This window comes from Medicago truncatula, chromosome 5 (assembly GCF_003473485.1).
Source record: "Medicago truncatula cultivar Jemalong A17 chromosome 5, MtrunA17r5.0-ANR, whole genome shotgun sequence".
Classification (NCBI taxonomy): domain Eukaryota; kingdom Viridiplantae; phylum Streptophyta; class Magnoliopsida; order Fabales; family Fabaceae; genus Medicago; species Medicago truncatula.
Window position 1 is genome coordinate 17,015,853 of NC_053046.1, and position 25,861 is coordinate 17,041,713.

The 25,861-nt window shown below is 32.4% G+C and overlaps 2 protein-coding genes across 3 annotated transcripts; one reads left to right on the forward strand and one right to left on the reverse strand.

Annotated features, from left to right (window-relative positions):
- Window positions 1-12,703: 12,703 nt before the first annotated feature.
- LOC11417542 (UDP-galactose/UDP-glucose transporter 3) lies at window positions 12,704-17,615 on the forward strand. The gene is made up of 7 exons (XM_003613585.4): window positions 12,704-12,920; window positions 13,014-13,111; window positions 13,663-13,793; window positions 15,079-15,109; window positions 15,715-15,818; window positions 15,999-16,120; window positions 16,873-17,615. Exons 1-7 carry the CDS (start codon window positions 12,817-12,819, stop codon window positions 17,279-17,281), a joined length of 999 nt encoding a protein of 332 aa, XP_003613633.1. The 5' UTR covers window positions 12,704-12,816; the 3' UTR covers window positions 17,282-17,615.
- Window positions 17,616-19,300: 1,685 nt separating this feature from the next.
- LOC11427731 (transcription factor MYB88) lies at window positions 19,301-25,398 on the reverse strand. Of its 2 annotated transcripts, none has more exons than XM_024785146.2 (12): window positions 24,543-25,398; window positions 24,353-24,399; window positions 24,004-24,060; window positions 23,792-23,864; window positions 23,161-23,216; window positions 22,898-23,062; window positions 22,651-22,817; window positions 21,882-22,027; window positions 21,634-21,770; window positions 21,347-21,549; window positions 21,006-21,154; window positions 19,301-20,051 (listed from the first exon to the last, which is right to left on the reverse strand). In XM_024785146.2, exons 1-12 carry the CDS (start codon window positions 24,636-24,638, stop codon window positions 19,944-19,946), a joined length of 1,404 nt encoding a protein of 467 aa, XP_024640914.1. In that variant the 5' UTR covers window positions 24,639-25,398; the 3' UTR covers window positions 19,301-19,943. The 2 variants fall into 2 exon arrangements, with proteins under 2 accessions (XP_024640914.1, XP_003613635.1); XM_003613587.4 differs by having other exon boundaries at window positions 21,006-21,151; window positions 24,543-25,396.
- Between the last annotated feature and the right edge of the window lie 463 nt (window positions 25,399-25,861).

The window sequence follows — 25,861 nt, forward strand, 5'->3', positions numbered from 1 at the left end:
GTTTTTAGATTCGCCTATGGTAATCAAGATTGTAACAAAAGACAACGTACTAAGCGCGTAGCGCGTGTACACGTGGAAACCCTGTCTTGTCGTTATGACTGCTTCGTCAACCTTGGTGGATACCCACATGAATTCTCCAAAATGTCCTTCAATGACTTCTTGTGTTTTAAAGATTTTTTTTAATTAATTAGTTTTTATTTAAACAAAAAGTTTAGGTGAATTGAACTCTGATGTTCATATAGATTATAACAACCTCAAAGTTTAGTGAACGTTTATACATCAGATATTAAAGAGGTCTTCAACTTGCAGTAAAAGTTGAACCAATCATTTTTAGATGAGTTAATTCTTTATCAACGAAGTCATCCTTCATTTGTATTAATTAATTAATCTCTTTAGATTAATAAATGTGATGCATGCAAAGCCATAAAGTTTTGATGAAATGACAAGCAATTTCATGTAGCTTAATTAGAAGTGATGCATTCAAATTTACCTTTATAAATGCAGCGGTGTTAAATTATCTCTTAAAATGTTATTTTGATATTTTAAATAACTTATACGTGATAAAGTTATGTTGTGGTCTCATGAGAGATAAAATTTCAGTTCATGTCATGTTCCTTACCTCGAATTATTTTATCTTTAAAACAGTTTTACACGTGTGTAACTAAATAAGGCATATCTTATACCTTATATTTTAACAAATCAAACACACTATTCAGTTTGGATAGAGACACTGTATTGTCTAATGAGACTAATCATGCATTCACACTAACAAGGTGTTGTATACGTACGTACCCGCTTAGGCAATTTACTTGTACCGGACGTGTTTATTTAACCCTTTAAAGTCACAAATGTTATGCTTCTTTAAATGGATGCCAAAAATGTTGCTGTCTCTGCTACACAAATCGATTTTGTTGCCTAAACTAAAAAAGTCAGTAATTACTTTTGCAAAGGGGGAAAGTTCATTTGGGAATATATTTTTTTCCTATTTATTCTTTGGAAACTTATAGACAAATTCTTGGTTAAATGGCATTTACTTAAAATATGACATCATATAGACAAATTCTCTAAAATAGCTTATTTAAATAAAGTTTCACCTTATTTCAAAAAAAAAATCTTATTTATCTATTAATTCGACAGTAAATTCAAAAATATGTCAAATTACTTATATATATATATATATATATATATATATATATATATATATATATATATATATATATATATATGTGAGGGAATATCAAATGAGAGGACTCTTAAAATGAAAGATGAGAGGGTTAAATCCTAACCATTGAATTAATCTTTAAGCAAGAGATTCATATGAATTACCATCTTAAATTTATTAGCAGGCTTTAGTGGAATGAGACAGAATTTTGGACTTGATTTTTTTTACATGATTGAATTTTTAGCGCATTGTTAAGTATTTGAAAGTAATAAATTTATATAGAAAATTGAGTAGTTACAATTTTTATTTTTAAAACAAAATAATTTTTACGAGCTTTTTAAACAATGTAATCAAGTCACTTTTTTTTAGAAATATCCTTAGCTCACTTATTAACAAAATTTTGAATTTAATTGCAAATCATTATTCGATATTTCATTCATGCCATTTTCACCCATATTCATTATCACAGACAAATGTTGGTTATCTCATTATATTAAAGTTCTTGAAAAGTAAACTAAGTTTGTGTTTGGATTCACGGCTGGAGTATTATTTGTATTTCCTGAGGTATTTTCCACCGTAAGATGATCCAAAAGGTATGTATTATTGAGATTCTTATCTTACTAATGAACGTCGGTTATTTTATATATTGCATAAATATTTCAAAGGAACTTGAAAAATAATAAGAAAAATACAAAGGGGTATTATTGAGATTCTTGATAGAGTTGATAATATACGTCATTTTTAGCTAAGCATAGGCGTCAACACATGCCTCTATAATAGGGCATCATCTCCCACCTCAATTATAAAGTTTATCATTAAAATTTTATTAAATTAAAGTATAAAAAGCTTAGAAAGTGGTATGCATTTGAGGCCATTGACGATTCTTAACAATCCATATATCCAGTTCACACGGTCCACCATTTTCAATGGAGTAACTATCTTAGAATGTTATTTATACTTTAATCCATATGAATAGTTTAAAATAATACAATAATGTAATATATGTTCACACTCAATAAAGCACATCACATTACATCACATTTATTAAGAAATATTTAAATATGTCCTTGTTAAGCAACAGAACATTCGTATGAATGTACCCACATAAGAATTGGTTTTTTTTATTTGTTGAAAATAGAATAATTGCATTTTTTTGTTATCTAGTAGTATTTAATAATGCACGTGATGTGAACTAATTGAATTTTATAACGTGATAGCAATCTCATAGTATACCTTTCTTTGAAGAACAAATCATAATAATTTAGTTCTGACAATTTATTCATTATGCTGGTGGTTTGCAATCGCGGAGATCATTTTTTCACCTTATTTAGCTCCTTGTGTTTGGATTATTTGGAATAATCGCAATGACAGGTTATTTAGAAATAAACAAAGTTCTCTACCACAACTGTTAGATAAAGTTAAATCCTATTTGTTGTGGTGGTTGAAAGATAGTAATGTTGTGTTTAGCTTCGATATTCATAGTTGGTGGTCGAACCCGCTCTTATGTATGGACATCGATTGACTGTTTGTGTAAGATTGACTTGGATGTATTCTTCCCGTAATTGTTTTGGCACTCTTATGTTGTGACAGTTACGGTTTCAGTGTTAATATAATTCATTTTAATTTCTTAAAAAAAATAATTTAATCCAAAAAAATAATAATTCGTGTTCCAAGGTTGCAATCCCAAATTCAAATTAATAAAGGGTAACTTCTTTAGGGGAAAAGGGATATCACTCTTTATTCATGTTTTATTTATGAAGTATATAAATTGACTTTTTGTACTATCAAAAGTAAATCTTTTTTTTTTGAAGAAGAAGAATATCAAAAGTAAATCTTTCTTCATATTGTATTTGTAAAATATATAAATTGACTTTTTGATTATTAAAAAAAATTGACTTTTTACATACTAGCATAAGTATCTTTCAGAAAAGGATAAGTAATATAACAATAACACTTGTATAGCTCAATAAATAGAGCTCAAATTTTCGTAAGGATGATTAAAAATAGTCATAGGTGTTACTTTAATTAATAAAAAATTCTAATCTATTTTTTTTATACAAAATTTTTCTTTTTGTATTTTTTTAATACAAAAAATTTCTTTTTCTATTTTTTTAAATAGTAACAAATCCATGAATAATGAATTCTAAATAGAAAATAGATTTGACAGCAAATTAATTAAAGCAAATATTAAATTGAAGTATAAGGAGTTTAATCATTAACACTTGAGTTTAGATAAAGTCAAGTTTTTATGTGTTGTGAATAAAAAGGGACTAAACCTCCAAACAAAAATCAAGAAACCTCTACGAAAAAACACACAAACTATGTCCTATTAATTCTTCATGTGGAATTTCATATCTAAAATATGGTGACCTAAATATAATATTAAAGCTACAATGCTGGCCATAAAAACGCTATCTTGCCATCTTGATGATTTTATGATGTGAATGGGGAAAGTCCCTAACAGCAAAACACAACTAAAAAGTCTAAAACATTAATCACCTGATCAAGTAATTTATTTGAAGGGACATTTTTTGAATTTATCTAGTGATATTGGTCTTGTAAAATTGTTTGAAAGAATTTGTGAAAATAATTTATAACAATGACTAATAATGTATATAAAAGTAATTTGATATTATTTTATCTTTTGCTATAAAAGTATTTTATAAAAAATTATACATTAGTGCTTATCATAATAAACTTTTGTGCTATAAACCGTAAATAAATTGTTTATTCAAACAGATCCTAGCTTAAATCCAGCAAACAACACAATCCTCAACTTAATAGACAAATTATATTCTTTCACGTCAAGTAATAGCTCAAATCAAATTGACTTTATACCAAAATATATATCAAATATACTTTATTTGTAACTTCTTTTCTGTTCTCACAACCAAACATATCCTAATTGAAATTTAGAACAATTAAGGGTCCGTTTACCATCACGGTCGATACCCACCAAAACCACGTTTTGCCAAACTCTCCAATTTAAAACTTCACTATTTTTACGGTGGAACTGCACGGGGAAGCGCAATTAAAGTTGCAAATGTGATGGCAAACACAAACTAATTACATCCCAATTAACATCATGCATATAGAAAAAGAATTAGTTTTGAAAAGTCTAGTGCTCTATTACTCGGCAATTTTCACTGTGGATAATGACTTTTGAGGTAGTTGGGTTGACTTGTTGTGAGAAAGGTGTTTGCCCCATTTGGTCAGGCTGATGGCCAGTCACTCCCACTTGCATACTCAAAAGTTCAACCGTACAAGGTACATAAACTAACAATCAACAAGTTAAATTAAAGATTGAGGCTATTTCTTTCACACATAAATTGACTAAACCATAGACAATAAGCTAAGCAAACATTACCTGAATTCTCTTAGCATCTAGAACAGTGAATGCTATCAAAATAACTCTTCAAATCAATTGAAGTCTGAAGACACTACTATCTTAGTGCTAACAAGATCGATATTAGTTAGATACTTAGATTAATTTGACAAATCAAGTCATTTCTGAAAAGCTCTAGTCACATGGATTTTGATAACCCTCATATTTTCAATTAATCACTAGTCCAGCCTAAATAAATAAATATATATGCCGTTTTTTTATACAAAGCTATAGGTGCAGGGGCGGACCTCAACTTACAATGCTGATGAGGCACATTATTTTTGTCAAATAATTAAATTTAATTTAATTTAATAAGAAATTATATTAAAAATAGTTGTAGCAACCAAAATTACAAAAAAAAATACTCTATTTTTCATTTGTTGAAAATGAGCTAAAATTGCATCATTACTAATTGTTCTATGTACATTACAATACAATCATTTAACTATTGATCAGTCATTTGTTACTTAGTTGACTCTATACATATTTTGTATGTCCTCTGTAAAACATAGATAGATACTAAGTCTCACATCGACTACATTGCAAACTTACAAAGCCAAACTATAATATAAATAAGTGAACAACATGAGGCAAAGGTAGAACAATCCTCTTTGTGCTGCATCAAATGCATGTGGGTCATTCACGTTGTACATCAAATGTACTACATTAGTTTAAAGTTTTTGGCTATGCTTGTGTTTTGGACTAAACAAAAAAAAAAAAGGATATGTTTGGTGTGGCACTTGCCACACCAGGACCTTAATAGGTCTGCCTCTGTATAGGTGACATTTGTTTTTTACTTGTTTGAATGAATAACTTCATTTGTTGATTGTTCGTGAAACAACTTTCTCTCTCTCGACCTAGCCGCACCTCACCTCACCAAACCTAGTCGCCGCACCAATCTATCACCGCTTTCCACTCTTTTCTCTGATGTAGCTGTTATAAATGGTGGTGCGATGAGCGGCTTTTACCCTCCGCACCACCCCTCTCCCTTATCCCTCGACGATTTTATATTGATCGTTTTGGGGAGGTTGTTCTTGTTCGCCGACGTCCTCCACATCGCTAGTGGTTGGGGCCGTCTGTTTTCAACAACCACCGCTGGTGGTTTGGGTCGTCTTGTTTCAACAATCAAGATGAGATCTACCATTCTTTTTGGCGGCCACCTCTGCTCCAACACGATCAACCCTCCTCCGGCTTTCGTTGATTCACCATCTGCAAGGGTTATGGTGGGGTGTCGATGGTGGTTTCTTTGGATGGTTTTTGCATATCTGGTTTCTTTGCAGGTTCGCTTGCTTCACGTTTCAGTTTTGCAAGGATTGGCCTGCTTTGGTTGTTGCTATTTTCAAAAAATCTTACTCGGTCTCATGATCAATTTTGGATTGTGTGGCTAGAAATGGCCGTGAATTTGCGTCGTTTGTCACAGTAAATTGTGGATGTGTGATATTCGTTACCGTGGTGGCGGTCGAATTCATATGCCATCCTTAACGTGCCTCGGCTGGGTTTGAATGTTCGCTTGATGTGGGTCAGAAATGGCTAATTAAGATGAGTTGGTGCGCCTGAATTCATTGATTACCGTGTTGGCGGTCGAATTCACCCCCATTTTCAAGCATTTGTTCGTGGTACTGTAGGGACTCGAAAGAGTCGTCAATGCTTGATGTCTTTGTTGCAGGAAGTTGATGGTACGTGATCCGATTTCGTGTTGACGATCGATTCATTCGCAAAAAATTAGACCTGAGCTTAATTGTTACAAATGTTTAGGGTTGAATCCACTTTTTGAATTTTTATTTTTTTAGTTTTTGGTTTTGTCCGTTAGGGTTGTTGACTGGGTCAGGTTTTATGTCCCCCCAATTTTTCTTGTAATTTTTTCCTTTTCTAATAATATATATGAGCAATTGACAACAGACTATAATAGGGTTTCAATTTAGTTGGACACTATTCTTTTTGATGTCATTTTGCTCTTGGTTTATAAAAAAAAAAACTTCATTTATTTTTTTACTTATAGTAGTGATACATTGACCACCTAATATGACAAACTTTGCATTCTACATCTCTACGTGACATGTTTGGTGAAAGAGAGAGAAAGAATGATAAAATGAAAGAGAAATAAAAAATAAAAAATGTATATGAGTGGTATGAAAAAACAAATGTCAACCTATACTTATCCTCTGTGCATTGTCTCAGGATTTGTGGGATTTGGGTTCAAATTTTAGTTGATGGGACTCGAGATAGGAAGTGCTAAGCAATAATGCAAAGTGCCATTACCGTGACGGAGGGTCTAAATTAAGATTATGATTCTTGATAAATACACGTAAAAATGTTATTATAAGATGTATATTCCTAAGGTTTTTTCAGGGGAACCGGGGAAGCATGCATTATTTGGTGGTAGGTTCGATTGATGGTACCTACAAGAGATATGCGTGTTACACTTACAACCAAGCAATCAATATATAATTGCATACTATAATCTATAATCTATTTTTTTTTTTAAATAGTAAATAATCTATAATATATTACTCTATATAAAGGGATTATCTATTTTAGTGTAGTTTTTTCTTTTGATTTATATTTAATTTAAATTAAGTAATTTACATTTTTATCATTGTTATAAATTAAATAACTAACCTATATAAGGAATATCTCACATCTATGAATTGAATGTTTGAAAACTTTGTTGTGTTCAACATTACTGAAGTCCAAAGTTTATCGAAAGGTGTTCAATAAGTCCCTCTAAATACTCATAAATCTCTCGAATTTTCAAAAAGGCATGTTTCAGGTCCTAACATCTGATCGCAGTTGTTAGGGAATTAGGATATGATATATCCTAAGGTTCATTTAAGCTTTGATCGGTAGTTTCGACCTCAAACGGATCAAAAGTTAGGATTTTATCTTTTCCTGCATCAAATAGAGAAGTATTTTACAATATCAAACACATTATTCAACAACCACTCATATTTTCAACAATTAACAACACTCATAATCCAACAATAATATCTAATAAAAAGGGTGAGAATAGAATCAATGTCTCATTAAACTTCTCTTTTAATCACAATCATCTAACTAATCCAATGATCGTTGTTTCCCTCTCGTTTAAAAAGTTCTTTCATTTGAATACCTATGTATATACAAATTTGACTGTACCCTTAACCTACACTAAAAATGACTATATTTGAGCACACACTTGATGGATTATAATGCAAGGGCACGCAATCCAGTCGATAAACAAGCATATTTTACAAGGTTTTTGTACTGTTGCTCTCAGTCCATATAACTCTATCAGATAAGATTTGACTTTTTTTTTGGAGAAGATGACGTTTGACTTGGGGACGTTAATAAACCAATAAACATTCCTCATAAAAATATATTCAGTAGCAATTCATTTTATTCATTTTTTTGTGAGTAAAAGGGGCTAAGCCCCGTTTAGTAGCAATTCATTATTCTTGTATCTTTTTTGAGGTCAACAAGTAGTGACTATACCTAAAGTTTAAACATTGTGCTTTAGTTTGTGGTTAGTACTCTAATTTTATCTTGCCAAATAAAAAGAAAAGTGATAATAATTTGATTGCTAGGTTTTTTTTGTCAGGTAACTTAATAGTTAAATATTTATCTTTAAAATAAATAAGTGTAATGTTTAGGGTTCGAGTCCGTCTCTTGTATATATTTACTCAATGTCCCATATCAAATGAGTTAAACCCCCGGAAAAAATTTGATTGTTATTATAATAGCCATGATTCTTTTTTTTTTTTGAAAGAAAATAGCCATGATTCTTAACTTCCTCATAAAATCTTAAAAAATTTCATTTCTTTTAATTCACACAAAAATTAAAACTTAGAAACCAAATTGACAATCTTAAAAAGCAAAAGAGAATATTAATACAAAATTGAAACAAATATTATAAATTAAGAAAAGTAGTAACACAAAAGACATGTATTGTTATTTCTATGAAAAAGTCATATTGCCTTTATCTTGATTATCTACACCATGTTACTACTCCATTGCATAGAACAAAACAACCATAATTTTGAGTATAATACCAATTTATCTTTTTCATGGTTTCTGTTTTCTTCCTTATTTTGCAATCACCTAGTGATTGCACTACACTACTATCACAATATCCCCCAAAGAGAATGTAACTTACTCACTTTAGGATGTAAAAAATGAAAGCAATATTTTAGACATGTAAGAGGAATTGTTGCAAGTTGTTAAATTTTTATACTAAAACATGCTTTGAGGTTATGACTATAAAAGAGGCAACAATGTAAGAAGTTAGGAGTAGCCAAAAAAATATAGGAGGGAGGATTGAATACGCAAAAGCAAATGGGGAATAGGGAACTCATTCTTATATCCTATAAGATTTTTATATTGGACTCTTATCTATAAATTTTGTTATCATATTAATTTTTTATATTACTTTACTAATAAAAAAGTTTTTTTATGAGGGACTTCAATTTTTTTTCAATATATCCTATCTCCAGCATCATCATTCACTTTCATTATCCTTAACCGAATAAACCAATTAACTAATTAGAATCCTTACCGTTTTATATATTTTACTGTTTTAATGCAATGTTGGTTTAAATCGGAACATACACCAAAAGTTTCTTTACGAGAGTTTTTGCTTATTACTTTTTGGGGGATCCCAATATAAAAGATTGATATTTCTAGTTCCAAACTATTCACTAAAATCTTCTTTGGTGTTATGCATGCATTTTATTCTTTATTCTTCATTTGTCAAATTCATTTGGTAACTCTAGCTATATATGGAAGATTTTTTTTTATCATAATATATAGAAGATCTAAGTAAATATATGGAAGATATCTTCGGTTGAGTTTCTTATTTCAACCATTTTGAAATTGTAGTTGTAGGGTTAAGTCAATGGTTGTAGTGGTCTCATGGTAGTTTTTTTTTGTTTGTTATTTTTTTAATAATTATGGTTGTTTCTCATTAACCTTCTGTTGCTATTAATTTAATACTTTTCTTGGACTGCTTATGACTTAGATTTATAGTTTGTTCAAGGTTTGAGTCAACTTACTTTAATTTAATGTTGATTTGTAGATGACATTATTGATACAAAAGATAAGGTTGGGAACCATACATAGCATTCATCACTACATTATGTTTTGACTGTGTTATTTGGATTTATTCTAAGCAAATTCAAATAACACAATCAAGATTCAATGGCATGACATGCTTATTCCTATTATGAGTTCTAGTCTTTATTTTTCTCGTGTCTTTAATGTCCTATAGAAACCAACAACAAAGTAAAGGAATCAATTCTTGAAGGAACTAACTACTAATCTAAGTCAAAAGTGGTTTTAGTTAACATTAAACTAAGTAAACGAAGATCACCTTAACCATTAAAAAATAACAACAAAAAATTAATCATTTGACCACTACAACTATTGACTTAACCCTACAGCTACAATTTCAAAATGGTAGAAGTAAGCAACTTAATAGAACAAAATATACATACATAATAATGCGCTTTACGTTAGACACATTGAAGAAAGCCAAACACAATCACAGTATGAGAAAAATACAATGGAATGGTTGACCGTGATCTAAACCGATGATGAAACAAACAAGATCGGATGTGTTATTCGAGCAATTGAGTGAAAAAATATTAATTTTAACACTTGTTAGCACTTTAATATGTTTTAAATTGTAAAACTAGGAAGATTCTATTTTTCGTATCTTGGTCCCCCCGTTGGGGGTGATGCTCAGTGGTTGAATTTTTAGGTCCCTATTTTAGATCATGTATAAAATCTATTTTAAAATGCTTTTTTTGGAGTGATGGTGAGGATAGTAGGAAAATTTTGTGGATGAATTAGGGTTCTATTAGTTTGAATAAGGAGGATGAAGATTATGGTTAGGAGGATGAAGGAGTTTAATATTTTCTTACTGTGTAAATTATGTTAAAAGGATTGATGTAGACAGGGGGGTTATAGTTTAAGGTGTTAATGTGACACCCTAAATCTTTTAGGACTAACATACTTCAGACAGAGTCTGCTGAGTTATTAGATAATAATGAAACGGTGGGGCCCAAGATTGACAAGTTTATTCTAGAAGGTGTAAGAAAGCTGCTAAGAGTTAGTTGGATATTATGGTGACGTGGAGTGATAGGAGATGACTGATAATCATTTTCATTATATAAGGAGTCAGTCGGGGTTGAGAGTATGTACCTTGAACATTTGTGAATTGTTAGGATGTATAGGCAGCTGTGAGCTGGCCTATCAGGATCTTAGCTCTAGTCAGATCTAGGGATTCATACATTCCTCCTTTTTCTGTAATTCTCCATATAATCATCAATAAAGTCCTCTTACATTAATTTTCTCTTGAATATTCTGTTCTTTCTTTTGTTTCTAAAAATTGGTTCACAACAATTTGGTCCGACCTACCAGATTTCGATCGAAGAACCTGTGAATGCCACCAAGGAGAACTCAGTTAGCTACACTCAAGGCGGTGAGATGTGGAGTTTAGTGCATGCTTTACGTATTGCTCGCCATCTTCACATTGATTGTGTCACATTTTAAACAGATTCTAATCTTGTTGCATGTTATGTTCTTGTCAACCGTTCAACCACCATCTCTTACCTGAAACCTCTTTTGAAATAGGTTCTTAATTTACTCCATCTTCAGGATTGGTCTGCCACCTTCAATTTTTTTTTAGAGAAGCTAACTCTTGTGCAAATTTGTTAGCCAAGAAAGGATTTGATGCTCCATTCTCCCCGATTTTAGATAATTCTAGCTGTCATTTTCTGCACGCACCTTTGGTGTTGGATTGTAAGGGTGTTTCCACCCCTCGTCTAATAAATAAGTTAAGGGACCAAACTAATACTAATTAAATAAGATAAGGGATCAAAATTTAACGTTTGTTTGAATTAAATTAACAGAAAGGACCAAACTGATACTTTCAATCAAGTTAAGGGACCAAAACGAACCTTTTATTACTTATGGGACCAAAACGATACTAAATAAATACGTAAGGGACCAAAAGAGCATTTAAGCCTTCATTAATTTATGGGAAAATTACTCTCACCTCCTCTGAGTTACGTTGAAATGACACTAACACCAACTCTAGTTTTAAAACTTACACCAACCTCCCTTAAGTTCTCATCAAATATACAAACATCTCCCTTCCATATTAACAATGTTAATTTTCCGTTAATTTTGTCCTTTCAATATCCGTTTCGTGAACCTCCCAGTGACCGTCAAACAGAAAACACACAGCTGATGGCGGCGAAAACAAACCTTAGTTGTTGCTTTCACGACTTCGTTCTTTCCATCAATAAACACATATGCTAATACCTTCGAGTCATAATTTCAGTATGTTCGTAGGATGTTTAGTGGCTTCTCATTTAACTTATGACCCTCATCATTTGGTACCTAATGGAGGCTATATTGCTAGGCTGCTAGCTCTTGATTCTCGTATTGTTTTTATTGTTCATGTTCCTTCAACGATATATGTGTGGATTGGTAAAATTTCTAATTCTTTGTATTTGTGAAGATGAAGAGCCAATGGAGCTTTGGGTTGATGTTTCCAATCAACAACTATTGTTGGGGAGTTCTCATAAGGGAGAATAATGATTGAGGAGAAAGATGATGATGTACGAATAGATATTGATGGTGATACGGGGATGAAGCAGTAAAAAGAAGCGATCGAGGTTTGTAATCCCACCACCATCAAATAGTGGTAGTTTTTTTGTTTGAAGATGACTGAGAGGTCAAACTGACTTGTGAAAGAGAAATAATTAATTGAAAACTAACACTGTTAATAAGTAAAGGAGGTGTTTGTGTATTTGATGAAAGCTTAAAGGAGGTTAGTGTTAGTTTTAAAACTAGAAGGGATGTTAGTAACATTTTAATAAACTTTAGTGGAGGTCAATGCAATTTTACCTTAATTTATCCCTCTTATTATAAAAAAATGTTTTATTTGTGTAAGAAAAAAAATGTTTCTTTTTTTAAGCAAGTAAGAAGAAAATAAAATGTTGATATTAGATGGATTTGAAAGAGTAACAGATTTAGAAAGTGGGACCACTGACCAAAAACGTGAAAACAAGGCATGCGTTTCCACATCCAATGAAAAAACACAATTGCGTATCACAACCAATCAAAACACTCCACGTGTCACAACACCACATTACTTAACAACTTGGCGCCTTCTCTACACTTCCCCACTTTACACCTTCACCTCTCCGATCTTCACACCGTTCCGGTTCACATAAAAAAACCCCAACCACCTAAAAAAACCGAACCGGTTCATTTCCTCGCTCTAATGGAAGCTCATGGCGGAGGTCTCCGCCGCATCCTTGTTCTCGCCTTCTGCGTTGCCGGAATCTGGTCGGCGTATATTTACCAAGGCATTCTTCAGGAAACACTGTAAGATTTTCATTTCTTTCGATTGAATTGAAAAATTGTTGTGAATTTTGAAATGTAAGTGGTTATTGAATTCTTTTGTGATTTGGTTTTCAGGTCAACGAAGCGATTTGGTAAAGATGCTGAGAGATTTGAGCATCTTGCGTTTTTGAACTTAGCGCAGAACGTGGTTTGTTTAATCTGGTCATATATAAGTAAGATTCTTATTCTATATACCTATTAAAATGTTTAATGGACACTCACTTTTTATATCCGCGGCACGTGGTTAATCATGCGCTGTAATATGGCTAATTCAGTTGAGTAGATAGTTAATTCAATTCACCGTCACATTTTTAAATGGGATTAACCGGGTGTTGCACCTGGTTAATTATCTGGAAAATTATTAATTCAGTTGAGTAGATAGTTAATTCAATTTAGTTAGATATTTTTTAACTTAAGTAACCACGTGTCACGCGCGTGTGCAGAATGTAGTTATCGATGTATCAGTGTATCATTACGGTGCACCGATTGTTCCTTTTATGTTTTCTCTATCTTTGCACTTATTATTAATTATCGTTGTAACTTCTGATCAAAGATGTGTCCGGTGTCCAGCACGTGTCAATGTTTAACACATGTGATTAATGTCACTTTATCAAATTATTACTGGTGTTGACATGTTAGTGTCGTGTCCGTGATTCATAGTTAATTAATGTGTAAAGTTTGTGTAATTTTTATTTTTTTTGGGAATTTTATTGTTTCTGTGTAGTGATAAAGATATGGGGTGGTGGAAATACTGGTGGTGCTCCATGGTGGTCTTATTGGAGTGCTGGAATTACTAATACTATTGGTCCTGCTATGGGAATTGAAGCTTTGAAGTATATTAGTTACCCTGCTCAGGTAAAATGTTATAACTTGAATTGTATTGTGTTGAAAAGTAAAGTATTGTCGAAAACTATGTTATGGGATTATAATAAAAATGGAAAACAAAATAGATAAAGAAATGCATCTCTAGTAGGAGTGCCTTATCGAGTCATTAGAGCTAAAAAATTGGCCATTGCTTGGTTTTAACATTGATGTTGATGCTGTCACATGTAAGGACCCGGATTTTATATAGGTCTTGTCGTGATCCTTGATATATTACGTAGAATCAAGGTCAAATGTGGGCGATGCAATGTCAATCGCAGTCGCTTGTGGTTTAGGTAACATAAACAGTTTTCTTGCAGTTCCATACCATGGTTGCTTCAAGGTAGTCAGAGTCTACATCCTAAGCAGCAGGATTAGGGAAGGTTCACAAGATTGTAAATCGTGAGATTGTAACACGGATCGTGAGATCCTACCAAACTTGGGACTACATATATATATATATATATATATATATATATATATATATATGTATGTAAAACAACATACTTCAATCGTGATTAGTGGAGGAGTCGTTCAATGAATTTGCATCGTGAATCATTGTATTGGGAAGGATCAACAGTTAATCATGATTAGTGGGAACAGAAAGGCATTTATTGCAATTAAATCGCAGAAAATTGGGTTCTGAAACGTGTTTTTTTTAGTTTTTTCAGTAATCGAGCTGCGTGACCCGGCCTGACCAAAACCCTAAATTTTTTAAACCAGTGGAATCCTATCAGGATCGTAGATCTCACCTGTGATTCCAGCGATCTCACCTGTGAATGGCAAATTGGGATTCTCCTCTAGGATGAATACGGTGATACCTTGCATGATCGTAAATTTGTAAAATTGTAGGTGCTAGATCGGGATCTTGGCTACCATGCTGGGAAGGCCTGTTCCTGTATAAGGAATGGTTCCTTCGTTATAAATGCTCAAGTTAAAACACAAATGAATAAAAAGTATAAAAATTTAAGGTAAAATGTGGGAGTCTTTGAGTCTATAAATGGTTTCACTATTGGAGTTGGAAAATGCTAAAGTGCTTAAAGTTGATATGAGAATGTGGCCTACTAAGTCCCACTGATAATGAGTTAAGCAAGTCTATCATGGTCGCATCATTAGAGAACTCTCTAAATACATTCTCTAGTCTGCCACACAATGTGTGCAGGATGAAGCAACTTGTTCATCTCGCATGCTATAGCATTTTTATGTGTCTTATTGTTCAAATGTCTTTAGCATAGGACTATGAGGTTTTCTAAAAGGGTGTTCTTTTTACTACATGCAGGTGCTGGCAAAGTCCTCAAAAATGATTCCAGGTACATTGTGCTTGATGCTCAAAAAAAGCTTGCATCTTATAATAATTTGATACAATTGACAATTTGCTGAGGTTTCATTTAATTTACGTAGTTGTCTTGCATTTATCATTGAATTAATAGTTATTTTCTATGCTTCAACAATTCAATATTGTTATTCCTATACTTTGAGTTAAGGGGGATTTGGGTTAAACTTGTAGATGAATTTCATTTTCTTGATTTTAATAATCCAACGGAAGTAGAACTTTAGAATTTAAACAAAACTGGCTAGTTTTATGGCTGTGTTCTTTGAGACTTCTGTAGTTCTTGCACTTTTGGGTGAATGTTATATTCCTTTTGACTTGACAACACATCTTGATATGTGTCTTATTTTTCTTACTTAGTTGGGATGCACCCTTTCCTTTCTCTCCACATTCGGGTGGGTTGAATATAATTGAATTAGTTATTTAGGTTTTTGGGTGTCTTAAATGGAGGAGCTTATGGCCGGTTATTATGTATAAACATTTGGTAGAAAATGATAATAGAAAAGTTGTATTAAATATTTAAACTCATCATCAGACTATGTGAACAAATCTTAAATGTCTAACAAATGATTCACTTCAATGCAGTTATGCTGATGGGTTCACTTGTATATGGTATAAGATACACCATTCCAGAATACCTTTGTACCTTCCTTGTTGCTGGAGGTGTTTCGTCATTTGCACTTCTAAAGGTTAGGAATTTCTCAGGATAACAGACCTCACCTGTCTTGTACTCTTGTCTAAATTTTCACGGTCTTCGAATGCTGCTCATGTTTATTTTATTTATTTATGCATCTGTCTTGTACTCCTGTCTAAATTTTCACGGTCTTCGAATGCTGCTCATGTTTATTTTATTTATTTATGCATTACAGACTAGCTCAAAGACTATCAGCAAGCTGGCACATCCAAATGCTCCCCTTGGATATGGGCTATGTTTCTTGAACCTTGCTTTTGATGGATTTACTAACGCAACCCAGGATTCCCTAAAAGCAAGGTAATGCAATAGAAGCTCTTCTCCCTTTTGATTTTGGCATATATCATTTCTAGTTTGCAAGTAAACTACAAAACCTAGGCTGATGTGCTTACTTGATTTCCTTGCTTTTTACTCCTTTCTTCGTTATGGCATGACAGATAAGAAACTATAATTTCATGGAAGTTCTAATCTATGTGCAATAGAAATGAAGAACACCTAATCTGAATAATTTCTGAACGGACAATATTTGGGAATTTTGTTTTTGTTTAAGGTGTTGTCTTTTAATCCAGCTATGTAAAATGTACTGCTGTTGTTATTAGTTATTCTATAGTTGTTAGATGCATTTTTCGGTGATGAGTTAAACATTGGTAGCTAAAATTGCAAAACCCAAATCTACATGCTTACAATTTCAGGCTTTCTCAGTAAGGTTACTGGCTGTTGATATTGGCCCTTTACAAATGTTTATTATAATTTTACAAACGGACAGTAAAATTTTGATGGATAATTTGATCACTAAGTCACAAACAATACTAAATATGATTTATCACGTTTCCCTCTCCCTTGTGAATTTTTGCTTGTAGAAAAAATCGCTTTGCCCTGTTGTTACAATCACATGTCACTTGTTTGAGTTTCCGTTTCATGGGTGTTTGAATGTAGCTTTCTCAAATCTCAATATTGTTATCTTTGTGACAAATGGTTCCTTGAATAGCCTAAATAAAGATTCATTGATCTTAATGTTCACTCTTTTCAAACTATTGCTCTGTCTTTCTCAGGTACCCAAAAACAAGTGCTTGGGGTATTATGTTGGGCATGAATTTATGGGGAACCATATACAATATGATTTACATGTTTGCATGGCCAAGTGGTAGTGGATATGAGGCAGTTAACTTTTGCAAACAGCATCCAGAAGCAGCATGGGATATTTTACTGTATTGCTGCTGTGGTGCCGTGGGACAGAACTTTATCTTCTTGACCATAAGCCGGTTTGGCTCTTTAGCTAACACTACCATCACGACCACTCGCAAATTTGTAAGCATCGTGGTATCTTCACTATTGAGTGGGAATCCCCTTTCAACAAAGCAATGGGGGTGTGTTACTATGGTATTCTCTGGATTATCATACCAGATCTACCTCAAGTGGCAGAAGTTGCAGAGACTGCAGAAGAAGAAAAAAGCCACCTGAAAAGCCCTGTAGCAATTTTGAAGTCCAACATCAATTCTATTTTAGCTAGTTTGCCCTTCAACCCTTGTTCTATCACTTAAACCTTGAAGGTTCAATGAACCAAATTTAGGTTTATATACCAAGGAATATTAGTAATTGTAATTGGATAGATCCTTCTTGAGAAGTGAAAAGTGAAATGGTTAAACCCCAATATCTTATTCATTGTGCTAATTTTTAGTTGCATGTGCTTTGTAATAACAGCTAGTTGTAATCTTATAGCATAAGCATACTAAGACAAAGCTATACTCTATGTAAACATGATTTTCAGACTATATCATCTTCTGTCGTTTATTTAGATTATAGGAATATCGTATGAGTTCCAAAAAAAGGAATATTGTATGAGTTCCAAAGGTAGCCTAAGCAGTGAGCTAAGCACAAAAAGTAGATTTATGAAATTGTTTGCACTTGTTTGCTATCAGATTTTGTTTTGTCCTTTCAAATTGATACTTTGTTCTGTTTATTTTGCTCTCAATAAAGCTTACAAGTTAAGGTGAAAAACTTTGTTTATTTTTTTCTTTTCTAAAACAATAGAAAAACTAATAAATTATTTTAAATTTTGTAAACCTATAGTTTTTGTTTGAGATTTGCAATTTGAACAACTTTGATGTCTGAAGATATAGTTTGTTTGACAGTAAGTTTAGGAAAAGAAAGCAAGGGGAAAAAAAAAAGATTTTATGGTTGGATGAAATCCGAGTGGTTGGATCTCCATGAACAAACTAACTTTATAAGGGTGGGGGACATGTCTATTGTTGGGAAGAATGGTCCTTATGCAAATTTTTAAGTTACTTTCACTGTATATAGCATTAATCATTTTAAATTTAGTTTTAATTACTTCCAAATAACCCTATTGAGGTTTGACCAGCTTATTTTATTTAGGTAAAACTTACTACTCAAATGAGTGGAAAGGGAGGTCAAATTAGTCAATATGCACATTCCATTAAGAAAGTTAACAGCTAACTAATGTGCTTTATTTTGTAGGAAGTTCCCTCCCTCTTTTTACTAATTGCTTTTGCCATAGTCATTATTATCTGTGTCTCCTGTCTTCCACCACAACCACCATCTATGAACTAATCATCCTGCTAAACAATGCAGATCCTTCACAATTCTTCTTCTGCAAAGCACAGTACAAAATAACACTGTAACTAAGAGCAGAGGGAAGTAAAAGAGTGAGGAATGTTTTCATGCATGCTTTCTGTCAGATCAGGATTATGAGGTTTGTTATACACAATTTCTACATTCTTCATATTTCTTGTCAGCTTTTTTTGCTTTCTGATATGAAAATGAAGCTCATATTGTTGAAAGATGTGTCTTTTGTAATTTTGAATGAGTTCCATACTTGCAACAAAATTGATTGGTGTTTTTTTTTTTTCTTTCTGTAGTTGTGAGTGATGTTATTTAGAAATTTTCTCTTTTACATTTCTCTTGAAACTTTACTTTCATATTCTGAGAAGTATGTGTTCATGCCTGTTCATTTCCCTGCTGAGAACACCTTGCTCATACTTTTCTTTTCTTTTGTTGGGTTAAATATATTTTCTGCTATGAAGCACAGATAGGACACGGACATCGGACATAACATGGACACTGACACGCCAACACCGCTAATAATTTGAGAAAATCACATAATCAAGTACAATTATATATGTCGGTGTTGGACACGAAACATGTCCGACACGGGACACGCCTAATCCGAGGAGTGTCCGTGCTTCATAGTTTCTGCAATATAAAGTACTCTATGATCAAGTTTAGTTCATAAACAAACTGTATCCAAATTCAGTCTCAAATTTTGTGATTTCAGAGACAAGTCTGAATATTTTCATTAAAATAACTGATTTGAAAGCTAAAACATCAATGGAATTTTTTTGTATGGACTAAACTTGATAAGAGGGTATTTTATACGGAATAAAAACATATTTAACCCTGCTTTGTTGGAAGAATTATACAGAATATAGATAAATGGTTATGTGTTAAATCCAGGTTAGATAGAAGAGAAACAACACCTGCATTCTGGACACCAAAGCCAAAATGCATTTCCACTCCAATTATAATTATGTTTCAATACATAAGAACCAAAAAAGGAAAAGAATTATTTATTCTATAACCTATGCACACCAAAAACAAACAAATAGGCATCATATTTGCCACTGGCTAATCTTTTTACACTCTTTTTCTTCTCTCTTCTATCTATTGTCTCTCTGTTCATTATATGTAGTACGATTGGCGATATGCCGATGTATACACACTCAAGATGATGACTACTAGTATCACGCAGCAGGCTCTGTACAAAAAAACAAACAAACCAATACCAAATGCTGGATCGGAGAAAAACAAACCCAGAACGATATCAAAGAAAACAAACCAAAGAATGACACTCTAAGCACGCTAACCTTCGGTGCAAGTATCATGAAAGGTAATATTCCTAGGGGAGGAAAAAGACACTGTTAAATATGTTGAAGGTCCTTAGAATGTACCTAACATTCTAAAGGAGGGGTAGGCCTATTAAAATTTTAGGCGGAACAAAATTGCAATCTTTCTCAAACCAGGATGAGAAGAACTAACATGCGAGATGGTCGCAGTGAGGAGATATAAATAACTTTTTTTTCTTCAGATGAATGAAATATTCATATTAACTTTGTAGCAGGGCTCTTTTGCAGAGTGGCGGTTGTGAGGGGTTGGCGATTGGGTTGAGGGATGGAGAATCCATTCCAAGTGTTTTCATAAGGAAGTTCCTTTCCTGAAAAAATAAAAATAAGAAATGTCAGGGAAAGAAGAAAATATAGTTACCCTTGTTTAAAAGACCTAAATTTGCATTGCATGAGTGTTGGAAGTAATCAGTATATTTTCCTTATAAAATTTAAGGGTCTGTTTGGTTTCAATGTTTTATGTTTTCGCTTTTAATTACAAAATTGTTATCTTGTTTTCAATTGGTTCCTGTTTAGTTACATGATATACTATATATGTGTTGTATTGTTAACAAGTTAGTTCTTATCATAAAACCTATGCAGTTACATAACTATCTTCCCCTTCACACCATTTATGTGTTGTCTGTCCCAGCTCATGTTTATGATGATATAATTATGAATAAACTTCTACCAAGATTTTACCTGCATCAACTTGATTCCCTTAATCTAATCCAACGTGGCAATTATGTTAATCACGGTAATTTTTATGATGAAATCTTAAGCTCAATGCATAGGCTCCAGGTATTTACCAAATTATTACTATTTTCACCACTAACTACTGCTGAAGTATCCCCACGACAACTACTGAAGTTGATCTAATAACAAAACATTTTGAAAGTTTTGCTGCTGAATGCTGGATTAAGGTTAATGTCAATGTTGTCAATTGCGGAAAAGAGCAGTTTGTTCAAATTCCACTATGCTACAGTGTTGTAGCACCACTATTTAACAATACTTTGTCCTAAATAGCGCATCACGGAATAATAGTGATCTTTTAAACATCTGCTGTTCTATAACGCTACTACTTGACAATGTTGGTTGATGTCATATAAATGTTGAGAACTACTAAAAGTACTGCCGCTGTTGCAACTTTTATGCTAGATAGCTTTGGTCATATCCCCAATTTGTCATATTATTACTATCATAATCAGAATATTTATCACTATTACTGCTATAATTTCACCATTGAATTTTAGTTATTTGATCTCCAAGGTGCTTATGTAACTTACACTTTCTGAAAATTGTGGACTTGGAATTCCTGCAGCTAAGGATCTGAACATAGGGGTAACTTGAAGAGGGGAACTGAACTCTGCACTTGACAAGGAACAAACAATGCCATCATTGTTTATCTGTTCTTCACAAGATGAGAATATATCTGCTACAAAAAGATAAATATCTAATTAGCAATTCTGATTCGTTGAGATTTGAGACGTTAGCAAATTAGCATATAAAAGATTTTATCTTTTGAGGAAGTTGAAATTTTTTGGTCTAAGTATTAAAAAGTAAAAAATGAAAACAGTTGAACCAACCGCGATTTAAGAAGTTCAATCCGGTTCAATCAGAATGTTACCTTGATCCAAAGTTGCACTAGAAAGAATCACATGATCACATCCTCCAATTTCCTTTTGATGTTCAATTTGTATAGACTTCAGTTCAGTTCCACTATCTTGATGCAGTGAGTGTTCTAAATTCTCACCAGTACAATGAGGCAGAGTAGTTGATCCTGTACTGTGTTCAGAACTTTCTGGAGAGTCTTCATAAAATTCCATATACCTATTATACATTCAGAAGCTATTAGATTATTCCGTATCCATCGTGGAAGTTATTCTATTTTCAAATTCAATGAACATAAAGTACCTCCAACATGGCTCAATTTCTTCACTATTATTCTTCAAGTCTTGCAATAAATCTTTAAGATCTACAAGTTGTAAATCTGGAATCTTATATCCAGAAACATCTGATTCTTTGTTTCGGTTCATAAACTCTTGAAGAATCTGGCATAAATACATAGGTTTGGCACATTAAAAGTTGGTTTAGTTTTTCAGATGTTGAACTTCTTGACATGTATTCTATACTTTGGTTTTTGTATTTCAATCAAATCTCACCTTCCATGCATTTTCAAGACTTTGGTCCATGTTCTCTGCATCAACTTTTAGTGCTAGTGAAGTTAGTAGCTCGGCTTGTTGCATCAACGCGTTTATCTTCGGATCATCCTTTTTAAGGAATGTTCCTTGAATCTTGTTGTTTTGAGCTGCAAAGGCAAGAAAAATCAAGAGTTACATTATAAATAATAGAATGTCCAAAGTTATTTCTAGCTTAATATATTAGAGGATGTTTGGTTCATTTTCAGTTGATGTGTTTCCAAAACAGTTACAAAAATTACCATCTTGCTTTCATTCAGCAGCTTACTTTCATTAAGCTGTTTTTAGATTCATAATATACTTAACAGAATGAAAATATTGTTGCATTTTGTAATATTTAGACAAAATACATCATTGAGGTCCTTTAAGTTTTATAATTGTACCATATGAGTCCTTTAATTGTTTTTGGTCCCACACAGGTCCTTTAAGTTCTATAACGTGTACACCGTTATTCTTTTCTACACATTCTGCTACAAAAATACACATGTATCTGTTATGTTACTGACGTAATGAAACTTAAAAGACCTATGCGGGACCAAAAGAAAATTAAAGGCCAAATTTGGTACAATTAAACAACTTAAACGACTGCAGAATGTATTTTGCATAATAATCAGTGAAGAAACGCATATCAACTGAAGTTTAAAATAGAAAACAAACGAAACACTCGCTTAATACGAGTTTCAAAACTGCAAGGATCATGTTTCATTATTAAAAACTTTCAATAGAGATTTACCATAACCACTAAACTTCACATTGCAGACATGATTGTGGTCTGGCAAGTTATTGGCATTATGAGTGTTTTGTGCTAAAACTGCCAATGGTGCTCTTGAAGTTTCATTTTGTTTATGTGATTTGTCTGCGAAGCCGACCTTTTCTGCACCATCAGGGATATGTGACCTCCTATATTGCAAGTCGACGACATGTTAACACTTCTTCATAGAATTTATTTATATATTTTGATCTGTTATAGCTTAACATACCTCATCTTCTTATAATCTACTGCAGAATCTGACGCTTCATCTCGGAAAATAATCCTTTTGTTATTTGAATTCGTGTATGAAATGTTGTTCTCTTTTGCTAAGGCTTCATATTTAGCTCTCTTTTTGCACAATGTGGAGAAACGGTTTTTCACGGCGTTATCCGTTCTGCATATAGAGCAAATAAAGCATTTCAATTAGAATAACTGTTGAAAAGAAAGTGTCTATTTAGTATTTTATGAAGAAAAGAATGATTTTTTTGTTACCTGCCTGAAACCACCTTTGCTATTTCTGTCCACCTATTTCCAAATATTTTTTGAGCCTAAAGAGATAATAGCAAGAAATTAGCTCACAAATCACATTAAGTTAGTTTTGGTTGTAACCAAATCTTACTATAGGATAGATTTTGATGCAAAAAAAAAGAAAAGACTTTTAATTGGTACTCTTAAGTGTATGTTTAGTTTCACTTTTCACGAGACATGGTTGATTGAGACGTGTATAATTGATTATGACATGTTTTGTCACCGGAGAACCCCACACACTAAATACATAAATGGATTGAAACCTACCCTCACTGAGGGAAAAGACAGAGAGAAAAACAAAAAACAAAAAACAAAAGATGAAGTTCATATTTAAATTTTATTTAGGCCACTATTATAAAATAAGCTTGTTTAACTCCAACATCAAGTGGTTAATGAACTTTAGTGTCAAATCAATCGAGTAACCGAGTTCCAATATCAAGTGGTTAAGCTCCAACATCAAGTGGTTAATGAGCTTCGGTGCCCGAAACTAGACTTTACTCATCTTCTGATCAAATTCCGGACCGCCAAAATAAAACTCCAATGGCAATCACATGGTATGAAAGAGAATCTTTGATACATAGGGAATGAAGTTTACCTCACATAAGAGCATGTCTTCCTCTGGTGACCATCCTCCTTTTTTGAAATCAGAATTCAAATAAGTGTACCATCTGATATAAGTCACTTAAAATCAGATTAAGAAATAACAATAAAAAAGAAGCCATATGAAAGTCTTCATGATCTAAAGTATAATACAAAAAACTGATAACAAAGTATAATACAATAATCATCAAAAGTCAAAAACTTCACCTTCTTCTACACTGTCTTGTAGTCTTGTCCTTGAATTTAGAAGCAATTATTGCCCAACTGCATTGAGTTATTGAAATCAAAATCCCTTTAGTCTTACATACACCTCATTTGATTGACTTATTTTTGAGCTTATGCAAAACAGCTTATGCAAATAAATAAGCTTTTATGTATTATTCATAAACTTATCAAAGTAGTTTATGAAAATACAATTTTCGTTACTGAAAAACTTATAAATTAACTTATTTCTTTACATAAACTATTTTTTCATAAGCTCAAAAATAAGTCAATCCATACAAAATGATAATCATAAAAACTAGTAGTAACAATATCAAAAAGGGTTTATTAGTACTTTTCAGTTCCATGGATTCCAATTTGATCCCTCAATATATCATCCTCCTGCAACTCACAGAACATAACAAACATGAGAATAAAACATTACTTCAAAGAATATTATAAACTCTAAAAGAATATATATAAGAAAAAGAAAATTAATTATATTATATGATATATGATAAGATAAGATAATAGAAGAAAAAAACCTCTTGAGTCCACGTGACAATGTGACGCTCCTTCTTCTTAGATTCTTCATTGAGAAGCTGCTTCTGCTTCTGCTTCTTCATATGATCTTGTTGCATGATTTATGTTTATTCTATATGGTTTGTTTGGTAATGTTATTCTTCTTCTCTTTCTTAAACGCTCCAAGGAGCCAAGTTGCATGCTAAAGCCAAACACTCTTCCTTTATAATAATATGATAAATAACTTTTTTTTTTTAAAGAAATTAAAAAACAAACAAAAAAGGAACAAACCCTTCTTCTTTCTCTTTCATTCACCTTTTAAAACCTCTCACTCACTGTATTGTGTTTTGTTTCAAAACGTGAACCGTAATAGCATAAATTCCATTCTCAAAAGCTACCTTAACAAAAAAGCTATTATTCAATGGCTTTGGATTCTTAACTTTTCAGAAAAAACACTCTCACTATCTTACACTATATTACCAAAACAGAACAAAAAACAGAACAATGTTTAGTGTTCTAATTAAGGTAACAATATGCCTCATATGAAAGGTGAAAAATAGAAAAAGGGTATTCAAAAATACATATTTTGATGAAGTGGTAGATCTAAAAAGTGGTGTGTTTCAAAGTTCTCAAGTAGAAAAATACTTCATACTATGTTTAAGATTCTTGTACCTGTGTGAAGGAAGAAAAAAAACTGATATGTTTGGTTTTTCTCTCTCTCTCTATCTCTCTCTAACTTTATTCAAAACGGTCACAAAATGTGTATAAAAAATATGTAGTGTAGGGACAAGAAAAATGAATGAATATAAAAAATGAATAGTATATGATTATGTTAGTGCGCGGGTATGAAGAGAAGTTTGAATATAACACTGAATTTTATGAGCTACGTGCAGTGTTGTCCACTACTCCTATCAAATATCAATATCATACCACTATAGAGATATAATGATGATAAATATTAATATTAATAAGATAGTGTCTTTTTCTGCAAAAATACTACTATAACACTTGATATTTATCAACATATACAAATTCATGTGTTTATATACTAAAGTTTTTGTGTAGAGAAGAGATGAAAGTATATGGTTTGAAATTTTTGGATTATTAAGGAAACATGTGAAGGTACGTGACCTAAACAACTAGGCGTCACAACACAACATTTGTGTTGAAATTAAATGGTTCGTGACTTCATGTGCTACATTTGTGTTTTATTTTTTGTGTCATGGGAAGGTACCATTTTGATTTTTACTATTTTTGTTTTTTATTTTTTCATGTATTGTGTTGAAATTTTGGGTCTAACTCATCATTATGAAATCGACTTGCGAAGTGAGGAGTGACCTAA